The sequence below is a fragment of the Vicugna pacos genome, chromosome 11, assembly GCF_048564905.1.
Source record: "Vicugna pacos chromosome 11, VicPac4, whole genome shotgun sequence".
NCBI lineage: Eukaryota > Metazoa > Chordata > Mammalia > Artiodactyla > Camelidae > Vicugna > Vicugna pacos.
The window spans coordinates 49,241,223-49,253,936 of record NC_132997.1 but is presented as its reverse complement, the minus strand read 5'-3'; the positions used below and the strand labels follow the sequence as shown (position 1 = coordinate 49,253,936).

At 39.1% G+C, this 12,714-nt stretch overlaps 1 protein-coding gene across 19 annotated transcripts in view; it reads right to left on the bottom strand.

The window, feature by feature from the left end:
• Nucleotides 1-12,714, bottom strand: part of USP54 (ubiquitin specific peptidase 54) — a 120,253-nt gene that overhangs the window by 24,169 nt on the left and 83,370 nt on the right. For 15 of the 19 annotated variants that reach the window (XR_012077368.1, XM_072971300.1, XM_072971309.1 and 12 more), the window contains 9 exons: nt 10,697-10,831; nt 9,010-9,123; nt 8,798-8,880; nt 8,250-8,355; nt 7,991-8,137; nt 6,183-6,332; nt 4,449-4,617; nt 2,935-3,102; nt 136-267 (listed from right to left, as the gene is read on the bottom strand). Coding sequence is in view for 18 of the 19 variants with exons in the window: in XM_072971300.1 (XP_072827401.1) it covers nt 136-267; nt 2,935-3,102; nt 4,449-4,617; nt 6,183-6,332; nt 7,991-8,137; nt 8,250-8,355; nt 8,798-8,880; nt 9,010-9,123; nt 10,697-10,831 (1,204 nt within the window). In the remaining variant the exon portion in view is untranslated. The remainder of the gene's footprint in view (nt 1-135; nt 268-2,934; nt 3,103-4,448; nt 4,618-6,182; nt 6,333-7,990; nt 8,138-8,249; nt 8,356-8,797; nt 8,881-9,009; nt 9,124-10,696; nt 10,832-12,714) is intronic. The other 4 variants (XM_072971310.1, XM_072971314.1, XM_072971317.1 and 1 more) reach the window with 1 other exon arrangement.

Sequence of the window (12,714 nt, the reverse complement as noted above, 5' to 3'; positions counted from 1 at the left end):
GTGATCACGAATACCCAGACCCCAAAATCGAAAGACAAAGAAAGCCCTCTGAGCAGACAGTAGCAGCCACAGTCTGGATATGACCAAAGTGTGACAGAGTGAATGAAGAAAGAGAAGCAGTATGGGCTGGCTTGCCTTCACTGTGGTATCCCGAGGCCTGCGGCTCATCGCCTTTCCTCCTGGCCCGGCCAGAGCTCCGCTTGCGCTCTATCAGTGACCCTTTCTTGGATGGGAGTTTCTGATTACATTCACTATCAGTCAGGTGCCCTGAAAAAACAAGGAAATGGGGGTAAGCTGGTATCTGACACTGACTTCCATCCTCCTGAGAACCTACTCTCCCCTTTGGGGTTCATGGCAGTGCCACAAATTTAGTGGGCTAGAAGCTGTAGGGGCCAAGACTATCCGATTTAAGTGTAGCAGAAATCTCTCAACAGATAAATACAGAGAAACTCAAATATTCAATGGGAACTTCCAAATTTACAATGTCTTCTGAGCAATTACTAGTCTCAATCCCACTCATAATCCTTCCCAGTGACCCAGGACGCATTACTTGCTAGTTTTTTTTTTTGTACATTTTTTATTGATTCATAATCATTTTACAGTGTTGTGTCAAATTCCAGTGTTCAGCACAATTTTTCAGTCATTCATGGACATATACACACTCTACTTGCTAGTTTTTAAAAGGCCAAAGTTTTAAAGATTGTATAATAATATCATGTACCAATATATTTTCACTTCCATAAACAGAAGACAGAGCTTTCCTTCTATTTATTTAGCAACACATACCAAGTAAAGTCTAATTTTTATTACCTCTGGTATTATCCCAAGTGGTCCAGACTTTGCCTAAGAGATTGTGTATACTTTAAGACCCAGCTCTAAACATTCCTTAAATGTGAATCATTTCAAATTTGAACTCTGAGTAATTCTCATTCCCAGCCCCAACCCATGCTTTACCAAACCTGACTTCACCCAGAGATCACCCTTCATAATTCCTCAATACGAATCACTGGGAAATCCAGGAAGGGGATTTGGGCTCCTTTATTGTAACGTGCCATACTTCATGTGCACAGTTTGTGAATGTATGAGTCTGATTTGACAACAGCAAAGGTCAGACTCTAAAGGATATAATGATCTAAGCCACTAGAAGCCAGAGGTGAACTAAGCAAATGAATTGTAAGAATACAGGCTTAGAGAAAATCCCCTAGGATTCTCAAATGCAGTGAAAGCTAACAGAAGAGCGTTTTCATATGTTAGTTATGAAAACCCTTGTACATATTCAGGTATCAGCAGTGTAATGAGATGGCAACATATTTTCAGTCAATTACCAGTGTAATCTTTTATTGCTTTTATCTGATCATGTGCTACCTCTGGGCCCATAAGAAAGATTTAAGAAAGGAGGAAATTAGTTGGAACAACTAAATCTACAAATGCTAAACTAATGGGGGTATGCTTCCCTGACCTCAGCCATTCACAAACGCCTAACATAAACCTGACTCTCTTGGAAAATATGCCTTAGTTATCCTGTGACTTGGTTTCTTTCTGTTTCACAGTTTCAGAAATAAAATCTAAAAAAAAGAAAAAACCACACACACACACTTTGCAGTAGTCATCTATGTAATAATCATCAAAACAAACATAAATCTGAGCAGAGCTCTAGATCCCACTACCAATTTATAAGAAATAGAGGACAGAGAAATATGTTAAAGTTTATCATAGGGACGCAATAAGCAAAATTTAGAATGTGGGGAAACTATGGGACAAAATACCTAGTTCTTCAACGGTAAGTTGAAAAAACAGAGGAGAAACAAGCAAGTTAAAAGAAATGTAAAAGACTTATTAACCCATTGCAATGTGTAGACCTCATTTTTATTCTGAGTCAAACAAACCAACCGTTAAATAATTACGACATTTATAACATAATTGGATATTTGAACACTCATTGGTTATTTAATAGTCTTAAGGAATTATTAATATTCTTAAATGTGGTAATGGTATGCTTAAAAATGATTCTTTTAGAGGTATGTACTAAAATATTTATGGAAAAGGTGATATAATATCTGGGATTTGCTTCAGAATAATGCAGGAATAGGGAAAGTGGGAAAAAGGTACAGAAAAAACATTAGCCATGAGTTATAATTATTAAAACTAGGTGATGGGTACATGAAGGGGCAGTATACTATTCTGTATTTCTGTATCTTTCTCTATTTAAAAAAAAAAAAAGGGGCCACGCCCAGGATGTAAACTCCCAATCTGAAGCCATGAGCTCACTAATTCCCAAGTCTCCAAGAGTGTGGGCACTGTGCTGTTCCTTAGATGACGAACTCTTCATCTCAGCAGTCAGTCACTGTTCTTCCTTTGATGCCCTGTATTGATTTCCGCCACTGACACAGGCACACTCTTCCACAGGTTAATAGAAGAATTCAAGAATGTTGTCTGCATGGAACTCCCAATAACAAAAGGCTAGCTTTTCATTCTTCTGTTTCTCCGTCCTTTAGGAACCCTACCAAGGTGATGAGCAGGTTTTCTGGCCCATAAATATGCCCCTTCTCTCAAGGCCCTACACTTGAAACAAAGCCTGGCATGTGAACATGACAAGGTGCAAGACCACAAGGGCACTTTAATGGGGCACTGTGAGAATGACCAGGATCAAGAGCATAGCAGGAGAAAAGCAGATTTCAGAATAAATAATCACATCAATAATCATATTACAGTGGTTCTTACTGATATGCTGCTATGGACAGGAACATGTCCCCCGGAACATCATCGTTCATTCAGAATTGCATTGCTTCTCTTCATCCCACTCAATTACCCAAGTTCTGTGCATTTCCCCCTTTGCATGACAAACATTTCTGACTTGCCCTAGTTTCTTTTTCTTGGGAGACCCTCTATGCAGAACTGAATCAGGCCAGCAGGGTCCACTGTATAAGTCCCTACCTGTGTCCCGACTGCTCTGAGACGTGGAATCATTCTCCACATTATAGATGACTGTCCCCTGAGAATCAGAAGAGAAGTGACTGACCACGGACTCATGGTGGGAGTGTTTGGGATAGCTCTCCGTTGAGGAATCTGTTCGAGTATCACTTGAGATGGAGGGCTCCCTCCCTGAGGGAAGGAGGAGACACACGCAAAGGTGAGGAAAGAGAGGAGAGTAACAGAGAAGGAGCAAAGAGCTGCTTGGCAATAAAGGTCCATATGGTTAAGAACTTCCTAGATGGAAGGATGAGGAGAATATACCAGAGCCACTCTTCCCAACACCCAACTTCAGATAACCCAGACACACAAACAATTCCTCCCACTCCTGCCCCTACCTTGCTGAAGCCCTCACTTTGCCTGCCACTGTGAAAAACTGTGGGGTTTTTAGAAAACCTAAGAGGGGAAAGTAGAAGAAAGGAAAAAGTTGTGAAAAGTAAGATCTACTTAGATGGAGAGTCCCAGGCCCAACTTGGCACACATAACCAATTGTTTCCCTGTCCCATGATTTTTTTCCTATCCTGCCAGAAAAGTCACTTTAAAAAATTTAATGATATTATAAGCATCTTTAATATCTCTGAGACATTCTGGGACAGTTATTGATACTTAAGTGTGAATTAGTTCAGTAAGACTAGTTTCCTCTGAACACCTAGCCAAGATAAACAGAGCAGTGGAATGGGTGTCGAGCGCAGGGAGAAGCAGCAAAGCCGGTCTGGGTGGGGTACAGGGGTGGGAAGAACATACCAAGCAGGAGGGAAGCACAAAAGGGAGGGAAAAGGATACCAAATACAGCATCTTCTCTTTCAAAATCATACTCAGGGCCAGCCCTAGATCCAGAAGAGGAAAAGAACATTTCCTTTTCCTTCTTTTAGGAATCAAGCCAAAACCATTAGGGTTCTATTTCTATTACAGGATGAGCTTCCAAGGGATAGCCTGAGATTTTAGCAATCAAGCTGCAAGCTGTTTCTACAGGAAAACATGATTTAAGTTCCAAACAATTGAATTAGAAGTGAACAACTGATTCATAAGCTGAGGAACATTGCTTCTGTACTTGGCATTTTACAACAAAAATCTCTCATCCCAAACGAAATGACTAGCTTTGTAGTAACTCATACCATTTTCTTGGTCTTAACAACTCACTAGAGTCAGTTAAATTGCTAGTAAGTTATCTGTCATCTTTACTCATGTTAGAAGGTTAAATAGTGAGGTTTCCCTCACAAACAATATTTCAGTCTAAATCAACATAATTTGCTTCTCACTTTTGAATCGGGGCCAGGTGATCTGGGCAACACATTCTGAAAAGGAAGGAAACAAAGCCTGGCACAAGTTGGGCTTCAGTACGACTTGGCACTTCTTTCTCATCTCTGATGGATCCTCCTTCTTCAAACTAGGTTATATGCTAGACTCACCACCGTGAGACCCAGTTGTCCAGTAATCACATTGGAGGTGGGGGAGAAGTAAAGAGCCAGGCTGCTCACCTGAATCTTCACTATCATAGCACATCCTGCTGTATGACTGGAAGTCAACTTGCGGGGGCAGGTCCTGGGTAGACACTGGGGTACCCTGGGGGTCTGCATAGAGCAGCAGCAAAGGCTGATAATGCCCCTTGATGCATTTGGTCACCACATCCTTCCATTTGGGCCCAATCTAAATCAGAAAAACATGACAATTATACTTCATATCTACATTTCAACACATGTCTTTCTGTTCTATTTTTCCAAGGAAAATAAGAGAGATGAAAAGATAAGAACTGGGTAAAGAGACAACAAAAGAGACCTCAGACCTAAACTTAATACAGTTTTTGTTAAGTCTTTTCTATTAAATACTTCTAGAAAGCATTAAAACCCTGTAAGAGGTAGGAATGATGAGTAAAATTACTTAAGATTCCTGTGAGACATTCAGCTCAGTTATGAAATATGAATAAATATTCTCAAAAGTGAATATGCTGTGTAAGGGGACTTCACTTGCCTTGGTGATCAATATCTTTTCACAGCCATCAAATTATAGCCCTTGCTTGAAATCTGCATTTTATAATTTTCTCATAAATATTAAAATCACTCTTATGAAGTTAAAGGACAGAAATTCTCTCACAGACTGCCTTAGGATAAATGACATTCCACTTCAGAGTTCACATGTGGCAGGACATAAAATGTCAAAGTGCTGAGAATAGACAGCTGAACCTAGACAGTCTGAGCTTTGTGCTAGATTCAGCACTGCCTTTCGGTGGAAAAGAGTGACAGAATAGGCACGGACATAACAAGCCAATCAAATCCCCAAACTAACCCTCTCTTGAGATTGAACCAGTCATATTCTTAGATGGTGTGCTCTTGGAGTCAGACAACTGGCACGATGCTTGTATCATAATAAATGTTCAGAAATTTATAACTGAGTTGTCATTTTAACTGAAACACATTTATGTGCTTTTTACATATAAATCTTATTTAATATTTTATAAGACAGGTATTCCTTTTTGAATTAAAAAATCTAGAGCTTGAAGAATTTATATAAATTGCCCAAAATTACAACAGTAAAAAAAGAGATGAAGAAGACAATCAGGGAATTTGACAAAGATTTTACTATTTGTGGAAGACACTACGTAAGGTCCATGGATTGGTGCAGATTATAGTAAGCAGTCTCCTAGCTGCTAACCTTATAACAAGAGGCTTCCTAACTCACACAGGTCATCTAAGTGAATTTGGCCACAGACTCTGTGGTTTAGCTAGTACCAAGTTTCCAACTTTAAATATCATAGCCCTAACTTTCTCTACACCATCCCCAAACATGCTAATCCGTGACAGAATACTTCAGGGAGATAACAATCAGAAAATAATTTATAGCAGCCCTGAGACAAAGTACTACCCACTGATTATGCCAAGATTTGGAATTCTGAACTAACCTTATAGCCTAATTTGAGGCATTAGATTGTTCTCACTCAAATCAACCAATTAACACATTGTTTTTAAAAAGCCTTTTCAACTATAAATACAGAACTGTGCTGAATGCTTGGTAAGAGGATTCAGAGAAAATAATAGATATCTTGATCCTATCCTCAAGGAGCTTGCCAGCTGTTGGGGAAGACAAGACTGATACTTTCATAAATTCAATAGATAGACAGACATCAAAATTATGAAAATGAAACACTGAAGACAAATAACTGTCTGCAGTTTCTTGTCAGTCACCAAGCACGTCAGGAAGGACTTGAATATTCCTACCTCCTTCACATGAGCATCATCAAAATACATCCATTTACGGATCTTTGTTTGGAAAAAGAATGTAGAATAATGTTTGCCATAATAACAGATCATTCCTACTAAGTACAGTTCAGACTGCTTGGCCCGGTCATCTGTCACTCTGAAGAACAGCTGTGGGGACAGAAGGGAAAGGCAAGAACAGTCACATACTCAACACTCTCACATCATCACTCAGCAGACTCCATCGTTTCTTAATTAAGGTACTGACTCGCTTCTCTACCCTTCAGTCAAAGGCTAGTCCTTATTGATCATCAGAAATGAACTGAAAAAGGCAAAATTTAGGGAAAAGTAAGACAGATAATGGCCAAACAGGTAAGGTGGTGATGTTTATTCATACCTTTTAATAATATTTTCTTGTAGGGCCTATTATAAAAGGAGCCAGGAAAGTTGAAAAAAACAAAACAAGGGGTGGACAGTGTAGCTCAGTGGTAGAGCACGTGCCTAGTGTGTACAAGGTCCTTGGTTCAATCTCCAGTACCTCCATTAAAATAAACAGTAAATTAAAATCTAACTACCTCCCCACTACAAAAAAAAGAAAAGAAAAAAAACTTCCCCTCTAAAAAAATAAAATAATATTCAATATCTTGTAATAACCTTTAATGAAAAAGAATATGAAAACAAATATATGTGTATATGTGCATGACAGGGATATTATACTGTACACCAGAAACTGATACACTATAACTGATTATACTTCAATAAAAATAAATAAAAACTCAAAACACTCTCAAGTTTCAAAAGTTATTAATCAGCTGGTGCCACAAACATAAATTTCCTAAGTAGAGGCTAAGAAAGCCCTTAGGAGGAGCAATAACACTATGCTGGTTATCAGCATTTCAATTCCTAGATGTCCAGCACTGTCCTAAGCTAAGACACATACAGAAAATTTGAAGAAAAGGACTTGTGACTTGAGGAACTTATTTGGTTGAGAAAATGATCATAAAAATAAAACAAAACTAGAACAGAACAGAATGTGTGGGCTACAGAAATTTAGAAAAATGAGATTTTATTGTGCAGAGCCTATTCATGTCAGCCATTCCTGGCAAGGAGACCTAAAATAAGATCCCAGATAGTTCACTTATTGTCAATCACGGCTTAATGACATTAAAAAACAACAAGGGATCTCCGTAGTCACAGGACCATCCCAGAGAGAAACCAGTAGAAAGGAAACCATTGTTTCTTAACTAAGGTACTGGTTCTTCTCTTGAACAGAGGGAAAACCCTGGCTATACCTACACCAGGGTATGTGGCTGACAAGGTAAAGACCCTGGTCTGAAGTCTGTGTCCCTGTCTACTTCCCTGAACAAATGCACGGAAAACCACTAAAATTCTCTTCTAAGTCCCCTATTACCTTCTCAGCAGACTCTGGTTCCCTTCTGTGAACTTAATATTCTAGGACTTAAGGCACCAATTTCCACCCCCTTCAACTCCCACAGCAGCTCCAGGCAGGACTGCTCACTTCTTTGACCTTACTACCTCCCATGGCTGAATACACTTCCCTCCTCCTCACTGGTGTAAACTAACAATGAGGAGAACACATAATAACTCTATTAATTACTTGATTTTTATCAGTTGCTAAGGTCTGCCCTTTCTGTCTTTCAAGGCCAACACCATCCCATTTCTTCTAAAAAGCATTGCACATACACATGCACATATATATATAGTATATTTGTTCAATATACTATGTTTAATAGTTCACCTAGGATACACCTTGAGCAACACTAAGATATAGGAACTCCAAGTGAGACATAAAGGTAACTAACACTCACATCACCCAGCTTGAGGCAGGTGCCCAGACTGTGAATGACATCTTCAGCCAAATCTGAATGGTCCGAGTCCCAAACAAGCCCAATTGTGATAATTTGTGGAGCGTTCATCAACACACGGCGAATACGAATCCTCTCTCCACAGTTGCTCTGAAATACATATATAACGCTAGCTTAACATGTTTCCCACGGGCTCTGCCTCAATTCCCACTAACCCCAGGTTCCCCTGCCCACTTTGAACCCCACCCCTGACTTAACTCACCGGACAGTTCCGCAGATCCCCCATGGTGCTGGCATTCTGCAGCAGCTCACCAAACATGCTTGGTGAGGGTTTTTCTCGTCTTTCCAACATACAAATAGCCTGATTGCTTCAAGATGGGGAATTGAAGGGTGATGATGTTGGGAGTTGTACAGTTATAGCTAAATCAGATAAATCATTCATGCAAATTTCTAACTCACATGTTTGACTTTCTTCCTCTGCCCACTATGCCAAAGCCCCCCGGTCCTGATCAGTCTAGTGTCCCATAAACATAGTGAGTGAGTGCCTCTGCCAGTCCCCAAATCCAAAGCTTATAGAATCCCCACCCCTCCTCCCACTTTGCTGGCCAGAAATGAGGCAAAGAAAAGGGCAGGGATGAGAGAGGAAAGAAGGATAAAAAAAGGTTATTTTTAAATTATTGTTCTCAGTTCCTACAATACAGCAGCAAAGACAGAGCAATAAGGATACAAGCTATTTGGGTGCCTTGGGCCAAAACCCAGTCAATTGAAGGAGTGTCCAAGGCTGCAAACAGAGAACCCTGTAAGACTCACCAAAGGGAAGTGGTGGAGATATAATGCACCATCTGGATGAAAGGCAGCGGATCAGAAGTGGCGCCACAGCTAGTACATACACACTGGGCCCAGGGAGAAAAAAGCAAAACCAAGCAGCCACAGTCATTAACTGTCTTGACGCCCTACATCCCAGGATAAAGTGTTCTTGAAGAAGAGATCTAAAAAGTGATAAGGACAGAGAGAAGTTTTACCTGCTCAAACAGCGTCATTGCAAATTTCTGATGCGAGATGCAGTGTTGGGCAGTACAGATATCCTCTTTGGTTTCATCAGCAATGTGGAAGTGAATTCTCATCAGGAGGTTTTCCTAATAGGGAAAGAACAAAAGCAGTATGTCAACAATACTTAACAGACAAAAAGTACAAATTAGTTGGCAGTTTACTCAGAGAAACTGTAATCCTCCTGGAATGTAGGACTATCTTTTTTTTTTAACTTTTTAATTCAAAATAATTACAAATTCACAGGAAGTTTCCCAAAAATTGCATAGGAGGTCCAGGTATCTTTCACTCAGTCTCCTCTACAGGTGACATCTTACATAACTATAGTACAACATCCAAACCAGGAAATGGACATCAATACAATCCACAGAGTTTACACAACTTTCACCTGTTTTACATACATTCGTGTGTCTGTGTAGTTCCGTGCAATTTTATCACATGTATAGTCACGTACACCCCCATAATCAAGATATAAAACTGTTCCATCACCCCAAGGTTCCTTCATGGTATCCCTTTACAACTTTACCCACTCAATTCCAACCCTAACCCCTAGCAACCACTAATGTGTTCTCCCATCTCTATAATTTTATTATTTCAAAAATGTTATATAAATGGGATCATATAGTACATATCTTTTGATATTGTGTTTTTCACTCAGCATAACTCCATTTAGATCATTCAAGTTGCTGCATAAATCAATAGTTCATTCCTGGAATGAACTGCGTGGTATTCCATGGTACCGAAGCACCACAGTCTGTTCCATCATCTACGCATTACAAGCACCTGGGGCTTTTTAGTTTGGGGCTATTACAAATAAAGCTTCTATGAACATTTATGTACAGGTTTTTGTATGAACATAAGTTTTCATCTCTCTGGGATACATGTCCAGGAATGCACCTGCTGACTCATATGGTAGTTTGCAAGTTTAGTTTCTTAAGAAACTGCCCAAGTGTCTTCCAGAGTGGCTATACCATTGTACATTCCCACCAGCAATATATCAGTGATCCAGTTTTTCAGGAGTACCTCTGATTCTGGCCTACATTTTACCCTGTAATGGGGTGTATATCACTCTTAGATTGTTTAATGATTGCAGAGAGAGAGTCTTTGGAAGGTTGATGGATAGGACCTAGATTTTAGAAGAGTTAGGGCCTTCTACTGAAAGTCACCGGCAGCAAAGGAGCTATCTAAATAGTACATCACACTTGTGCTGAGGACTCAGTTATTCTGCTGAATTATCTTCAGTAATGCAGAAGTTCTCAAAGTGTGGTCCCCAGACCAGCAGCATCAGTATTAGCATCACCTAGCAACTTGTCAGAGCTATTCTTGGGCCCCACTCCAGACCTACTGAATCAGAAACTCAAAAGAATGGGGCTCAGAAGTTTGTATTTTAATGAACATTGTCTCCTCTGAAGGTGAGAACTACTGTTCTGTGCAACGGCAAGCACAAAACTACCCTAAGTCTGAAGAAAAAAGAAAAAACTCACTAAGTAATCCATACTGCATTAGCAGAGACAACTTAGAGCTCTGAGAAACGAGGGGAACTCCTAGTTCTAACTGCAGAGACCAGGGGCACAATAAATACCGCAGTAAAGTAGCCAGTTCCTGATGGAGACCATCAACAGTCTCACCCTGTATCAGAGAGAGCCAGAGGCCAGTACTTACAAAGCACTCTGCAGCATCATCCATAATTCCCAGCTGGAAACGCTGTTCATCCTGAAAAGTCTTTGCCAGAGCACTGCGCAGAGTGTCAGATGGAAGCACTTTTTCACTACTACATTGAAACTGGTTGAAGATTCCCTGTAGGGAAGAGATTAGACAAGGGGAAAAGCACAATGCTGTTATTAACCTGCTACACGACCCAGTCTGTCAGGCTAGCATCTTCATGCTTAAAACTATGGAGCCAAATGTACTTCCCACAAGTTGATACGATTGTATTTAATAATAAAAAAAGTGAAAACTCAAGAGTCAGAATAAAGGGCATGATATATGCTAACAAGGATCTTTGCTCTTCCATCTGAGTGTTCTGAGATACCAACAAGGACACATTAGAAAAGATCACTGTCGTGAGTTAATGTAATGTAGTTACCCCATTTCCTCTGATACAGATAGAGGCAGATGGTCTACAGTAAATAAGGATAAATTAATGTAAATGGATTGGTAAATTATTCTCTAGGGACACATCCTATGAAACTTGGCCCCCTTCTTTTAAATTGTTTAGCTACTAAAAAATTACTCAAAAGCATAAAGAATAATACACCAACATCTACATATTTAACCCCATAGAAATAAACATTCCTTCATGTTTACTTTCAATCTACCAACAAAGCTAAAGTCTCATTTAAGACCAGTCACTCTCCACCAACCATTCACTATTATGAGTTTGTTGCACAATCCTATTTTTAGTACTTTTATATATATGTGTATGTATATGTATAGATCCCTCAATAATATATAGTATAATTATTGTTTGTATTCTTTGTTTACAGAAAAAGTACCATATTGAATTTTACTTTTAAAAAAATATTCAGCATTATTTTTGAGATTACCCATATATTTCATCCCTTTCCCTGTTGCATAGTATTATATCAGGTTACTATGTAACATCTATTTATCCATTTCTTTATTGACAGACATTTTGGTAGTCATCAATTTTTTGCAATATAAAGAGGTTATGCCTACTTAAGCTTTCACCAGCACATGAATATAAATAAATTTCCCAATATCCTTGTCAGCAATTAATACAGTCAGATTGGTTCATTTTAGTCTTTCTAACTACATTTAGTTTTTCCAAGTCTTCTGTGAGTACCACTAGCAGCAAATTCTGTCTTCTAGTTTTCTGGTGTTTTTAAAGTGCAACAGCTTTTATTTTGGTGTAATTAAATGTATCCATCTTCTTCATCTTTACCTACATCTGAAACAATGATGAATGTGTATCCAGAGAATGGAAACAAAGAGTGGCAACAAGTGGCACCTGGCTTGATGAGTCCTTCTCAAGTGGTACTGGACCTTCCCCACAGAGATTAGAATAAGCTCCCAGATCCTCACTAAACCACCCAGATAAACAACTCACTCAACAATGAGTTATGTTTCAATATGCCAAAGAATGTCACTCACTTGAAATCCTTATTAGTAACTTCTTCATAAAAAAAAAAAATTCCAGGGTTATTTTTCAGACTTACTAATGAACCAGAAATAAGACCACTTTATAAAACCTACCTATGTGAACTAAGAATAGGAGGTCCCATCAGCCTAGAATGGGTAATTCTTCATCCTCATTTTACTTGACTATTCACTCATTTCCTTCAGGTTTTTATCCAAATATTCCCCTCTCAATATAGTATTTCTTGATCACCCTAATTAAAATTCAAGCTCCACCCACTCTTTCCCAAACCTACCACCCTTACTTCTTCTATCTTTCCCTGTGGTACTTGTTACCAGCAGTCATACATGCATTTTACTTATTTATTGTCTGACTACACTGTCTGGAATATGAAAGCAGAAATTTTTGTCCTTTAATGTTCTGCTATACTCCCAGTACCTAAAATGGTACTAGCATATTAACGGCAATCAATAAAATGAATGAATGATGTTATATGGGTTGATCTTATTAAGGGAAAATGTTAAGTCCCTTCTCTCTCTTTTTGGGGGGGGAGGGCAAAATTATGTTTGTTTGTTTGTTT